Source organism: Asterias amurensis, chromosome 8 (genome assembly GCF_032118995.1).
Source record: "Asterias amurensis chromosome 8, ASM3211899v1".
Taxonomy (NCBI): domain Eukaryota; kingdom Metazoa; phylum Echinodermata; class Asteroidea; order Forcipulatida; family Asteriidae; genus Asterias; species Asterias amurensis.
Window position 1 is genome coordinate 2,219,748 of NC_092655.1, and position 13,443 is coordinate 2,233,190.

Genomic DNA, 13,443 nt, shown 5'->3' on the forward strand with positions numbered 1-13,443 from the left:
ATTGACTCCCATAAATGGCCGACCGTGTTAGTCGACGAGGTAAAAGGAAAACCGTGCAATTTCGAGGCATGTTTGTGTGGATCATTGTATTCTACTTTTACAACATCTTTCTACCCATATGCATTTTATAAAAAACAGTTACAAACGCTTGTCAAAGACCAACTCGTCCGATCCAAGGCAACGTGTTCCTTTAAGTGTTTCTAAACTCACCTAACGTTTGGCTATAGAGCTGCTGATCTTTAATGGGGAACGAGTGTGTCGTGCATCAAACTACACGTCGGACTTAAGCAGGTTGGACGCACAGCCCTCTAGATTGAGTCTACCCGCACAGCAAACATCAAAGTCAGCTAAATCAAGAGTATCATTTTGTTTTTATAATAATAATTATAGGCCCTTTAAGTTGTGCAATAACCACCCTCCCTCCGCCCTTCCCCATTATTTGTGGGTAAGTTTTTATTCTCCAATTTACATAACAGTCGTAATCGATATAATCAAGGGTTCCTATTAGTTGAGACTCTCAGTAATGGTGTGTGATTGGTTGCCGACAGCACTTGAAGCTTCACATGCTTTGGGGTAATGTCCATTCCGTGTTAATTATGTCGCAATAATAAATTGATGAGGTAGGCTGCGCATGTGTATTGAACCAGTCAGGGCAGATCTGTGACCTCCAAAAAGTGTGCCGGGGGCTCTACCAGCTGAGGCACCCGATTGATGGTCTCCCTATTTTGGATACGGAGGAACCCCTCTATATGCCCAAAGTATAAACCACCCTTCAACTTAAACCCGTGGGCTAATCATACACACAGAACAAATTAAACATACAGGTTGTGTACACGTTTACAATGTTGCATACGAACCTCATAATTTATAATTGTAAAGACGTTTAGTAAAGTTTTACATAGTGCAACCTAAATCTTTTCTTTAATTAAAAAACAGTGTACAGTATACTGTAGTTTATACTGTAGTTTATATACTATCCGTTTTTTCGGTGCAAATATGAGCTTATAATAAGTTTCGCTGATCTGATTGAGTTATACTGTTGTGTGGTCCGTACCCAATATGAAGGGTTATTTCTTTGGTCGTGTAATTTTAAGCAAATCAGGCCAAGTATAGGTGTATTTAAAAGACAGTTGGGGTTATAGTCAATTAAAAATATTTTACGAATAAGTTTTGTAAGAGGGCGGTGTTGAGTGCCGATGGTTCTTTTAAACGAGAGAGATAATTATTCAGTCGCTTGTCAATAACGAGTAATAATTTTGACTTGGGCGTTGCTCATCTTGCTTGCTTTGAGTCCCGGGCTAGACAGCTGTGGCACTCAAGAGCAGAGCGCATTGGTTGGGCAGCTATACGTCCCCCCGATGGATCAAGAGAATGATGATGATGATGTTGCTCCTATAGGGAGCCAATTTGAGCTTCGTGGTACCTGGGATGGAAGCATCTTATTGAGATGCTTCCATCCACAGTATTATTGTTGCTGTTCATTTGTTCGTCCTTTCCCGAAATTTTCTGTAAGTGAAGTCATCGGTATCCTAAACCCGTAACAACGCGCGTTCTCCGACGGTGGTCCGCTAGCCAACATGATGTCAAACAGATATTTACCTCTTTTCTGATGTTTACAGTGTAATCATCGAAAAAGTGTTTGTGAAGATGGAATCCCTTTGAGGGGAATTAAACGAGAAAAAGTTGGGCAATTCGCTTTTATTAATCGACTATAGCGTTTAATGTTATTCACCTGCCTTTAGCTTCTTTAGGGAGCCACTTTGCGCTTCGTGGCCCCCGGACAGCATTGCGATAGTTGTATTTTATTTCTCGATTTTACGAAATTTGTCAATAGGGTATTTTGGGTACGTAGTTGAAGTCATGGTGGGGAAGTATATGAAATCGAACGTGAGGCAAACGTTATAATTAGTCGCTTTTGCAAATCTTTGGTACTGTGACGTTACACTAAAGATCTGCATAAAATGAATAATTATTTCGAAACGTTTATTTCTCGTTTCGATTTTATATACTTCCCACCATGACTTCAACTACGTACCAAAAATACCCCCTTGCCAAATTTCAGGAGTGGGAGAAATAATTTAAAACAAAATAATAGTGCGGATGGAAACATCTTCAAGATGCATCCAGCCCGGGGGCCACGATGTGGCTCCCTAAAGAAGCTAAAGACAGATGAAGAAACGCTGAAGTCAACCACCTTGTCTAGATGTAGATTTTTAAAAACCTTGAAAGTCCCCAATACAGACACAGAGCTACGTTAGAGCATACACCATGCAGCTATAGAAAGTGTAGTGAAGCATTTAAACATTTCACTTCGAAATGTGGCTATGCAAAAAAATACCAGTTGGTATGCCCCGAAATTTGAACCTGATAGTAACGCTTCTCATATTGCGTATTCTTATTGGGGATTATATCTTTTCATGCGGAAACATCACAGGTTCGGGTTTTTGGCGATATCTAACAAAACAAGACCCCCTTTAAATGAAATTCCCGCACGTTTAATTGTATACATCTACTTTGGATTAAAACAATCGATCAGTTTCAAAAACCGAATAATTTGCCTTTAATTTGCCTTAAAAAGCCAGACAGACAGAGAACGTGAGGTCAACATTGAACAATAGGCCAGACAGAAAGAAAAAAAAATTGAAGGCCAACAGATTTGATAAAAGGATCCCACGTGACAATCATGCGTGCTTGAATAAGGGGAGGGTAGGGGGTCGATGCAAAAAGGAGGAGCAGTGGGTACATCTGCTAAGACGTTTCTCGTTTTCCTTTCACGTACAGCACGGCCAACCAATAGCGCCCGCCTACAACACAAACCTGACTTAGAACCAACCCTGTAGTTTGGCAGGAGTTCTATGGATTACCAGAATCAATCTAAGTATATAGAGCTGCTTTATCTATTGCTGGAGCGTGAAATACACATGTGCGGTATTTCAGCAAGTGTATGTTTTGTTTTCCATCGATGGTCATTGTCTGCACTAATCTGCACTATAATCTATTGTTGTATCCTAAGAGTTACTTGCCGAAATGGCGTCCAGTGGGATTTCACATTTCAGCCCGAGTTCCGCATCTTGCGCCTACGGTGCTCTATAATCTTTGGTGTTAATACTCAAAGGGCGAGTTCGTGGGCTAATAACGCTGTGCGTGTTGAAAGGAAAACGAGAAACGTCTTGCACCAAGTATAGAGGAGTTTAACAAAACCTTCTAATGTCCACAGAATTTCATCGATTACTCAAAACCAGAACGTGTTCACCAAACCTTTAGAGCAAACATTGAAGTCTTAACCCCAAAACGATCCAAGGCCAAAAGTTTGAATCTGAGAAGCGTAACTGTCCGTAACATTTCTCAGACTGTGTATTCCTTAGCGAGCAAGGAACTTAGGGGCTGTTCTTCCTGTGTGGACATTCGCTCCAGATTATCGGCGATATCTCAACAACTCCTCTTTTGAAATGAAAATGTTCAAATGTTAGTTTTATTGTAAACTACTGATTATCATCTATACCTACAAATGATTAAAACAATCGTTCAAAAACCGTAGTATAGTATTTCCATGTATAAAATGTTTACAACATGGGAAGCAGCCCCAGTGGACTCGCCTAAAAGCACTGGACGTTATTGGTAATTGCTCAAAATAGTTGTAAGCATAATATTGGTAACGAGCTATGGAGAGCTGTTGATAGTGTGAGAAACGGCTCCCTCTGAAGTAACGTAGTTTTTTGAGAAAGAGGTAATTTCTCACTTAAATATTTGAATTAAATAAGATACCTCAGCTGAGGTTTCGAATTCAAGGCATCTGAAAGCATGTGTGACTAAGGGTGTTGTTTCTTCCATTATTTTCTTGCTAGTTCGACGACCAACTGACTCAAAATTTCACAGGATTGTCATTTTATGCATATCACTGATGCATAAAAACTGACACCAGGGTAAAAACTGAAAGAGAAAAGATGGTTTTGCATTAAAAAGTTTATTCTTGCGAGAACAAAAAAATAGTCTTGCTTAATGGAATGCTCTTGCACAAAAGAAATGAAGTTTTGAAATACAAACACGGCAGCAGATTGGTCACGTACGTATTTGGACAATGACCATTACTTTTTTTCCGACGTGCAAAAAAGACGCAAGAATCAATAATTATTAACATAAGAAACGTAAGAATGATTTGGAGGCATGAACACAGGCCAACCTTCCACACTGTGTAAACCAATAGTTAAATTACATCCAAAATGAACAAACACTAATCAAGGCCAAAATTTGAATCTGAGACGGGTCCAACCATGGTCCAAATAGACCATGCTGTCGATCCTCGGTTCGACCTTGCCATATTCATTGGTTCAACATGGTCCATATCCAGTAACACTTCTCAGATAGTGGATTTCAATTACGCATTATTCTTCCTGCATGGACATTATTCCCTTTTGGCTTTTCAGCGGTATCTCAAAAAGTAAAACAAAAAAACGCGACTACCTTTCGAAATTAAAGTTTCACAGGGACAAATAAAAAGATAGAAACTGTCAAGACACAAGCGCTGAAACTGTCAAGACGCAAGCGCTTTAAGCGCCCGTGTGCGCGCTACATGCCACAAGAAGGCTTGTGCTGAACACCATAAGGTTGATGTTGTGCCCCTGAACCATTGCCCAGTTTATTTGTGTTTTCTCAAATGAAGTTGTTTATTCTGGTAAAAAAATTAAATAAAAAAAATCAAAGAAAAGAAGACAACCAATAACCAAATGAAGCTGAGCATTTGAAAATCATGTGCTTCTTGTAAAGTTCATTTTAATATACAAACATGTAGCAACATCTCCCCGAACCAGTGCAACAAACTTCTGATAGCGCCCTTATTTGAAACATCCTCCTTCAGTATATGTTAATTTCCTATAAGGGGAACTGATTTCCTTGTGACACCTATCTACAAAAACACCTAACCTTTGTTGAGAACAAAAGCATCAAATTAAGAAATGTCAAACCAATCGCACCACCTCTGTATTCAAGGTTTGTCCTTAATAAACGTTGCCCTTACAGAAAAAAAAATGGAATCGGGAAAATCTCAACAACTTTTGGGTTGATTTTCAGTGATTATGTGATCATATAAACCAACTAGGCTGGAACTAAGAGAAAGAAGATGTTAGTATTCTAAAATGCAAATTTAAGTTGTTTTCAAAGCTGGCTATGAACACGACTTTGTCCTTCTCGCACGATCTCAACATTCAAATAGGTCTTTAGCCCCTTTTATCTTTTGCCAAGCCCATCTTAGTTGTGTGTAACAATGGGGTTGTTTTGCACTATCGATTAAAAGGAAACTTTTGTTAGCCAAAGTGAGTCTTTGTTAACAAACAAAATGACAGAGAACAAAATTGGACAATGGGCCAGACAAATAAAACTACCTTTGGGAAGGCCAAATTCTTACTTGACATGATTATGACGAGGAGGCAGGACCCATCTCCAGCTTCCTCATTGTGTATTTATTGATTACCAAAAGACAAACTTAATCACTAAGAAAACCGAGTCCATCGAATCATAAGAGCAAACTTTAAGTCTCATTTCCAAGGATCCAAGGCCATTAACCATTTTATGATGTACTCATTTTGGAATAGATAAAGTCCTCATGTGAGTGGGGAAAAACAAAATAATTCTCTAACCTCATATTAAAGTGGCGTAAATGGCCGCTGTATTAGTGTGATTGACATTGTTCTATTGTGAAAACCACAGTTGCAGTGTGAATTTGGGGTCTGTACTTTTTTGTTTTAGGTATTATTAGTTAATTTTGAGATGGATGTCAACAACAAATGGGTCTTTACATTCAAATGAGGAAATTGTTTTTATCAGTCAAAAAATCAAATTCCAGGCAATTTTCACTGTATCAAATAAAGACTCCACCTACTGGAAAATGAGTACACCACATAACGAATTTCCTTGAAACCCCATTCATATAACAAGAGGTGATAGTAGTAATAAATAAAAAAGGACCTGAAAAATAACTGGACTTTAGTTGAGGCATTTTGAATAATATTGAGTTTGTATACAAATAGTGCTTTATCAGAGCTGAAGAGTTGTTTTGATAACGTCAAAGGCACTGGGCACGATTGGTTATTACTCAAAAACAAATTTTAGCATACAAACTTACTTGGTAACGAGCAATGGATAGCTGTTGATAGTATACAACACTGTAAGAAAGGGCTCACTCTGAATTAAAATAGTTTTTGAGAAAGATGTAATTTCTCACTTAAATATTCAAATTGATTTTGAAACCTCAGCTGAGGTCTCAAAATCAAGCATTTGACGGTCAATTTAGTTCAAATTGTCACAGGTTTGTTATTTTGTGCATATGTCGCGAATGAGATACACTAAGTTTGATGACTGGTCTTTTGACAACTAGCAAAGGTGTTCAGTGCCTTTACGGGAAATAAATGCCTTGACTGGAATCTTGGCTCTATTTTCAAAAGCACTCAGAAGTTATCTTAGCCAACAAAGTAATCTTTCCCGCCTTCGTGCATCACCGCTGATCCACCGCCTAGTACTTAAGCAGTATGCAGCATCAGAGTCCAGCAGTCTCCAGAAGACAATCAGAGCATACTGATCGAAACGTCGAGTTAACCCAACGGTTCTTTTCAGAACCACCCCAACTCATTTAGAGATTGTTATTACATAGTGTTACCGCAAACTCTTCCATATCTTATCTCCACCATGCAAAGTTTCAAATCCTACAAAGTAATCTTTATACAAGCTTCTAAAAATAATGACGTCACAATACAAATTGGATGAATCTCACAGCTTCTTGAAATTGACTCCTGAACCCAAACTCTGAGACAATATCAGAGTTTTAGTCTGTTGCACAAGGACAGAACACTCCATCCATTAACTATAAATGTTAGCAACTTCCCCAGGAATTCCCGAGGCATGTCAATGCCAACTTCATCTAGTGTGAAAGAGGGGTCAAGATGGTGAAGCGGGAGATAGACAGGTATTATGCAATGAAGTCCAGTGGTCTGTTGAAGCCGCCACGTCTGTTCATGTATTGCCTGCAACATAAAGTGAAAACAAAAAGAAGAAAAACAAAAGTGAAAACACCCTAGTTCTAAAGATCAAAATCGTTGTAATTCCCTTTCCTCTTTTTTTTTTGAAAACCTCCCTGACATCCCATGGTTATCACTTCAAGACAAGGGCTACTCCTATCTGATTTGGGCTGTCTACCCGGGTCAACTGTTACCAGGGGCACCTTCCATCTCCGTAGCAAAAACAGGGGTTATCCACTCCACAGTCTGTAAGGATGTACGCATGGATATCACCCACTAGGGGCATGGCTGGTAAAGAATGCACTACCTTTTCAACTTTGTTCGAAGCAACTTTAATGTCTTATTCAAGACACCAGGTTTAAAATCCGAAAGTAAACTCACCTATACTTCCTTTTGGGTTGAATAGCAATGTGAGATGCATTATTGGATCCTGGTACATGCTTCCCCTGAAACAAAAAAATACAAGGTGCAGTGTAGATGACGCTTGGACTCAAAACATGGAGAAAGTTTGCTCAAGGACCAATGGTTATTAAGTTGAAGTGAAAAAGATTTGGTTCATGTCATGTCATTGAGATCCTAAAACAAGGTTGGTGAACAGATAAGTATTGTTTGAAGCTTTTCATGGTGTGGATAAATAGAAAGAAGCCATAAAAAATAGTAAACTTGAGGGTACAACCTCCTGACCAAATGTACTTATTTTGGCTATGTCCTTACTATTTTGTTTGTTTTTTATTTGGGGGTGGGGGTAGAAAGTACACACTTACCTTTGTTGTGTCGAAATTTGCAAAGCCCATTATTTTCATCATTTCAATTTCTTCCTCAGTTTTGCCTTCAAGCTCAGACTCTAGAAAAGAACAAATAAAATAAATGACTTAGTTGTTAAAATGGTCTTGAACACAATAAACTAAATCATGGACGTAATATTGAGTTACTTTATACGTTTTGATTCAACCTTAACACTAATGACAGTGGGTTAGTTTAAGGTGTGACACTGCACTGAAACTGCACAGTCAGGTTTTCAATTTGTTTAAAGACTTTTTGTCAGTCTTCAATTTCTGTTAGTTGTAAATATTTAATAAATCTGTTCTCGAAACATAAAATCCACATCTACTTATTTTTGCATAAGAAGTAAAAAAAGGCAACACTTTCTCATGTCTTTATGTGCAAACCTTGCGCTGCCAGCATCCCAGCAACAGCGATATGGTGTGATTATACGGATTGATTCAACAAGTTGATTCTGATAGTTTTTACCTTCAAAGACAACAGCTGGCCTCGGTGCCTCTGCTTTGCTGGACCCCGGTTTGCCTCCCCTGGAAGAAATAAAACACACTACTTTACTCAGTTTTTATATAAAAAGAAAAGAACGTATGTAGGTTTAGAGGCATTGCATGGTGAGGTATCAATGTATAATTCAGTTTGAGGTAATATATGTAAATGTTGTTCTTTGAGAACTCACTGTTCGTTTGACTGCTGGGAGTAGATTTCAGAAATTGGGAGACAATTTAACTCTGAAAAGAACTGTCCTGCTTTATTAACTGCTACCTAGGCAGAAGGTAGAAAACCAATGGGGCTACTATTTTCGCTAAGTGGATTGCGGGGACTTCTCTTTGTTGACCTCACTGTCACAGAAAGACAGTGGTATCAGGGAAAGTATTGAAATACAAAAGCACAAAACAGTGCCAACCTGCGATCGTAAAAAAAAAGAAAAAAAAAAAAGTTTTATTCAGCCCTTTTCACACAACAGCTACTTAGCAAGAGTCCCATGCCTAATTTTAGCACGGTTGTGAAATTATATAAACTGCACTTCTTGTGTAAGGACAACAATGTTTTGGACTGTCCCAGGTACCTAGTTTTAACTAGGTAAAAGTCTTCTTAAATCAGCCATCCTTTATGGACAGTATAAATGTGGGTGTCCTTTCACACGAGATGCATCTTGGAAAATTTCATAATCAAGATAAAAATAAACAAGGGACCCTTGCTAAATCGCTATTGTGTGAAAAGGGCTGAATAAGCAAATGAAGATTTAGGGCATGAAAGCTGACAGGAAGGACACAGGCTAGTAGGGGCTGGAGGTTCAGGGCAAGCAGGCGGTTTAGTGGCTGAACGGTCACCTGCACTTGTTGAACAATTTGGCTTCACTATTTCACATGGTTTTTATCTGTAAATAATTTAATTTACATACGGTGATTTGGAACGGCTTCTGGCTCTTCTTGGGCTGTTAGAACGAGACCTGTATTTTGAAAAAATAAAAACACCAGCATAAACAACAACTATTTGGTGTTTGACAGGATCAGCAAGGCAGGTTTTTACTTTCCAGGGACTAGCCAGCGAGACAAGTCAGCTTGTCATTCCACTTGATCCTCCAGATTTTAAAACTGTTCAATAGACCTCCCCACTGTTGATGAACAAACCACAGTTTGGCATGGACGGCTGTATGTTAGTAAAACACTCAACAGTGTTAACAGATGTTATCTCCAAATTCAACATTTGTGCAAAATTGCACTTGACAAAAAAGACATTCCATGATTGGTCGCTTTGTTTCCAACAAATTAAACACTATTTCTGAATATTTATGTAACATTCTTACAAAATGAGGCTATCTGTTTTTTCTTTGCATTTGTGGCTTTCCAACCTCGGCTGACAATAGCTCAGGCTTTGAAGATGCAAAAGATAGGTCTTTACTCCCCAGACCCACTTGCCTGCAGGACCCACTTTCAGTTTCATTTTGCACAACTTGCCAGCTGTTTGTTTAGCTGAGACAAGTTACCACCCAAAATTTCATGAAATCTACATTGTAGCTACTGATTTCAAACTTTTTCTTTTTGATGCTTAGTATTAGAAAGTTGCTAAGCAGTATTTTCTGCTTAACAGCTTTATGAAATTGGATTCTTGGTGACCTCAATCCTCTAATATCCTTCAAAGGAGGAGTATGTCAGACAAAAATTATGTCCAATTGGAGGCTGTTTTGATTGATTCTGGTAGCAATTTTGGTTGGTTAGGAGGAAAAGAAGAGTACTGAATAGATACAAAATCAATATTGAAGAAGGTCAGACTACAGAACAGAATAGGCTCAGACAAGTCTAGTGAAGTGGACCAAAATCCTCAGCTGATCCCTTGTTTGCTCTCAGTGGGGGTTCTTGGCTATTCTAATAAAAACCGAGTAGGCTCTGCCAAGCCCCGTCTGGTCCAGTGGGGTAATTGCTTGTCTTCTCTTCATGCGGGTTCTTGATTGACATTGTGAAAACTGAAAAGATCTGGACTCGTCTTCTCTCTTTAGGGGTACATGACTAATATAGAAAACTGAACAGGTCTGGACTAGACCAGTGGTATGGGGCGATTGCTTGAATTCTCTCCATGGGGGTTCTAGGTTGATAAAGATTGAAAAAGCCTGGGCCGATGTCAAATAGAGCCAAGGATGATCTAAACTGCAAATCAATCTTAGCTGCTAAGTAAAGTTTGATGTCACAATGCAAATCACAATGGTGAAACCATTGGTTCTATTCAGAGCCCCCCAACTCATAAGAGATAGTCATACTGACAATTTGTCTTACGTTGATTCTTTTTTGAATTTTATTGCTTTGTGAAGTTGACCCCGGGACTAGTCCAGCAAGGGTGATGGCTTGTCTTCTCTCCATGGGGGTTCTTGGTTAATATAGTGAAAACTGAAAAGGCTCTGGCTATCCCAGGAGGCTGTTTTTGTTTGTCATTTCTCCATAAGGTGCTAGTATAGTGACAATTCAAAAGGCTCTGCCATGCTCAACTAGTACAGTGGGGTGATTCCTTGTCTTCTCTATATGAGTTTTGTATTAGTTACTTTGAGGTTGCCATGCTTGGGTGCCAGTAAGGGACATCGCATACAGGCCTAATTTAACTGTACAATAATAATTGCAACTCTAAATTACACAATTCAAAGGGTTATGATTGAGCCAGGGATGCCAGGAAAAAACGACTCGGCAGGATTGAACACATGGGAATGAAGTTTGCAACCCTGTATGCTTCATTTGTAAAAAGGCACCATATGAAGAAATTGAAAATTTCCACTGAAGCATTCAAGGGCACCAAGGCAATGACCAGGGGGCATCATAGCAATCGCCTTTGATGCCTCCGTGAAGTATCAGGAGGTTGACACTCACCTTCTTCTTCTTGGGGACCGAGATCTGCAAAAGAATTTAGAAACAGAAAAAAGTGGTGTTAGTTCTTCCTCTCACTTTAAAGTGCAGACTCACTCTATATGAGGATAAGACGCATTGCAAGACACACTGGGGCGAACCTCTTCTCTTACAGAAAAGTGTACTGGGGTCTGTTGCATGCATTACACAACACACGGGACCTACGGCTTTACATCCAATTCAAAGGATGAAGCAATGATAGTAAAGTCTTGTTTTAAAAGGCATTAAAGTGTCACAACAGGGACAAAAGCATCTGAAAAGAGAACAACAAATCCCGGTGCTTATTATGAGAACCTTGGTTGTTTTCCTTTGTCAAGTCAGGGTTAATTGCGGTAACGATATCTTCAAAAGAAAACGACTACTCCATAAGCTCCAATGAGTTCCGATAAATTGTATTAAGCATGGGCATGGAACAATTTTTGGAAAACATACAGGAAGTGAAGTAGGATTTTAAACTTTGCATAGTATAGTAAGGTTTGCGGTAACACCATGTAATGATAATCTCTTGTGAGTTGGGATGGTTTTGAAAAGAACCGTTAGTTTCAACTTGACATTTTGTTCAGTACGCTCTGATCGTCTTCTGGAGAACCACCCCAACTCATTTAGAAATTATAACTACATGGTGTAACCGCAAACCTTACTAATAAACAGGAAGTTGTTAAGAATTAAAACCACCCAAAATGCTAGCTGGGGAGTGATAATAAGTTTGTTCATATATAAATAAATAGAGGCAACACAAGTCAAAACTCTGAGGAATTGTAAACACCGATTGATGACAATTTGTAAATTTACCTTGACCTCCTTCGCCGTCTTGGTGACCTTGATCTCGAACGACTCTTTCGTCTTTGTTCTGTTAATAGATAATACAACCCAAAGGTTATGACCTGATCGAGTTTACTTGACTACATAAGCGATTTGGTTCCCTTTTGGGCAATCCATTAGCTTCGGTTTGCTTTCAGTTCTCCTTTTTATTGCATTCCTCCCCTTAAAAGCGTGAAATTGCATTGAATCACCGTCTCTAAAACCCACCTTTTCCCAAAATTGATCCTCAAAATGTTGTACTGTATCAAAAGCTGCAGGGCTTCTAGCCAAGTAAGATTTTATGGTCAATAATCTTAGTAGAAGCAGTTAGTACCCAAGGTATGCCCAGAGAACCAACTCGGTATGTTTTGAAATTCTTCATACTATGTACTTGTTTCAACTTGAAAGAATTGGTTCAGTTTGCTGATAATAGTTTCAAGGTGTTTTTTCTACTTACGTCGCCTTTCCCTGTCTCTTTCTCTGGAGTGTGACCGACGTCTCTCTGAAACAAAAAGCCCCCAAAGAGAGGAAAAAGAATTGTGAAATATTCACCGTGAAATATAATGCAAGCCAATACCCCCAGTAATAGCAAGTACAAAAACCAGGGGCCAATTTCATAGAACTGCCTGAAGCAAGAATATTGCTCGACAATTTTCTGCTAAGCATAAATGAGCAGGATACCAGTCACAAATTGTACTTGCAAAGTATCCCAACCCAAGTATTATGCCTGTGATATTTTTTCACAGGACTCGGGAAAGTACTGAGTATACAGTGCTAACACACATCGGTGTATGGGTAAAAACCCAAATTAACAAATTGTACTTGTGTTGTGACATAGCAGTTTCGGATGGTAACTTTATCCTGGTAAATGTAATTGTGTTATGCTTAGGTTTTGTGCTCAAACCTCATCAATGATCAAGAGCAGCTCACGAAACTGGGCCAATATATGTGTGCAAAGATAACACTAACAGTTTTAAATAAACATCGGTCAACACAACTTACAATACAAGTAAGTAAGTGGGGCTACACATCCTTGATATTTTAAAGCTCCAAGCATAGTGGTCGCCACTATTTGTAATTTGTGGGGCTATTTCATATAAAACAAAAACATTCATAGCCCTACTAGTACTACTAGTACTATTTAAAAGTAATACTAATATCGATACTACTAGAAAACTAGGGCTTTTTGAGCCATATCGGGACTGGTTAACAGGAATTAAACACACTTGACCCAAATAAAACACAGGTTGAAAATCGTTCTTTTTATATTGTTAAGTTTTTCTTGTTTAGAATTTCAAGTAACTGACCTCTTCTCACTGGTGACCTGCTTCTACTCCGACCCATGATATACAATTCAAATTAGTTTATTTAATAAACGACGATTTTCTGCTTAGTTTCGTACCCGAAAACAAAAACAATATCGCTGACCGCAGGAACTGTGTCGAGAATAAATAAACAATTGAGGG

At 38.8% G+C, this 13,443-nt stretch overlaps 1 protein-coding gene across 1 annotated transcript; it reads right to left on the reverse strand.

Annotated features, from left to right (window-relative positions):
* Window positions 1-5,437: 5,437 nt before the first annotated feature.
* Window positions 5,438-13,416, reverse strand: LOC139941099 (uncharacterized). Its single transcript, XM_071937530.1, has 9 exons — window positions 13,285-13,416; window positions 12,435-12,479; window positions 11,969-12,026; window positions 11,141-11,164; window positions 9,190-9,237; window positions 8,259-8,317; window positions 7,772-7,851; window positions 7,389-7,453; window positions 5,438-7,013 (listed from the first exon to the last, which is right to left on the reverse strand). Exons 1-9 carry the CDS (start codon window positions 13,319-13,321, stop codon window positions 6,959-6,961), a joined length of 471 nt encoding a protein of 156 aa, XP_071793631.1. The 5' UTR covers window positions 13,322-13,416; the 3' UTR covers window positions 5,438-6,958.
* Window positions 13,417-13,443: the final 27 nt, after the last annotated feature.

What these genes read in the sequence shown, in the direction of transcription:
- LOC139941099 (XM_071937530.1), bottom strand. Translation starts at nt 13,321, where the DNA reads ATGGGTCGGAGTAGAAGCAGGTCACCAGTGAGAAGAG. An exon ending in CAGGTCACCAGTGAGAAGAG is followed by an intron (nt 12,480 to 13,284) that starts GTCAGTTACTTG and finishes TTTTTGTTTCAG; the next exon opens with AGAGACGTCGGTCACACTCC. An exon ending in CAACCCAAAAGGAAGTATAG is followed by an intron (nt 7,014 to 7,388) that starts GTGAGTTTACTT and finishes TTTATGTTGCAG; the next exon opens with GCAATACATGAACAGACGTG.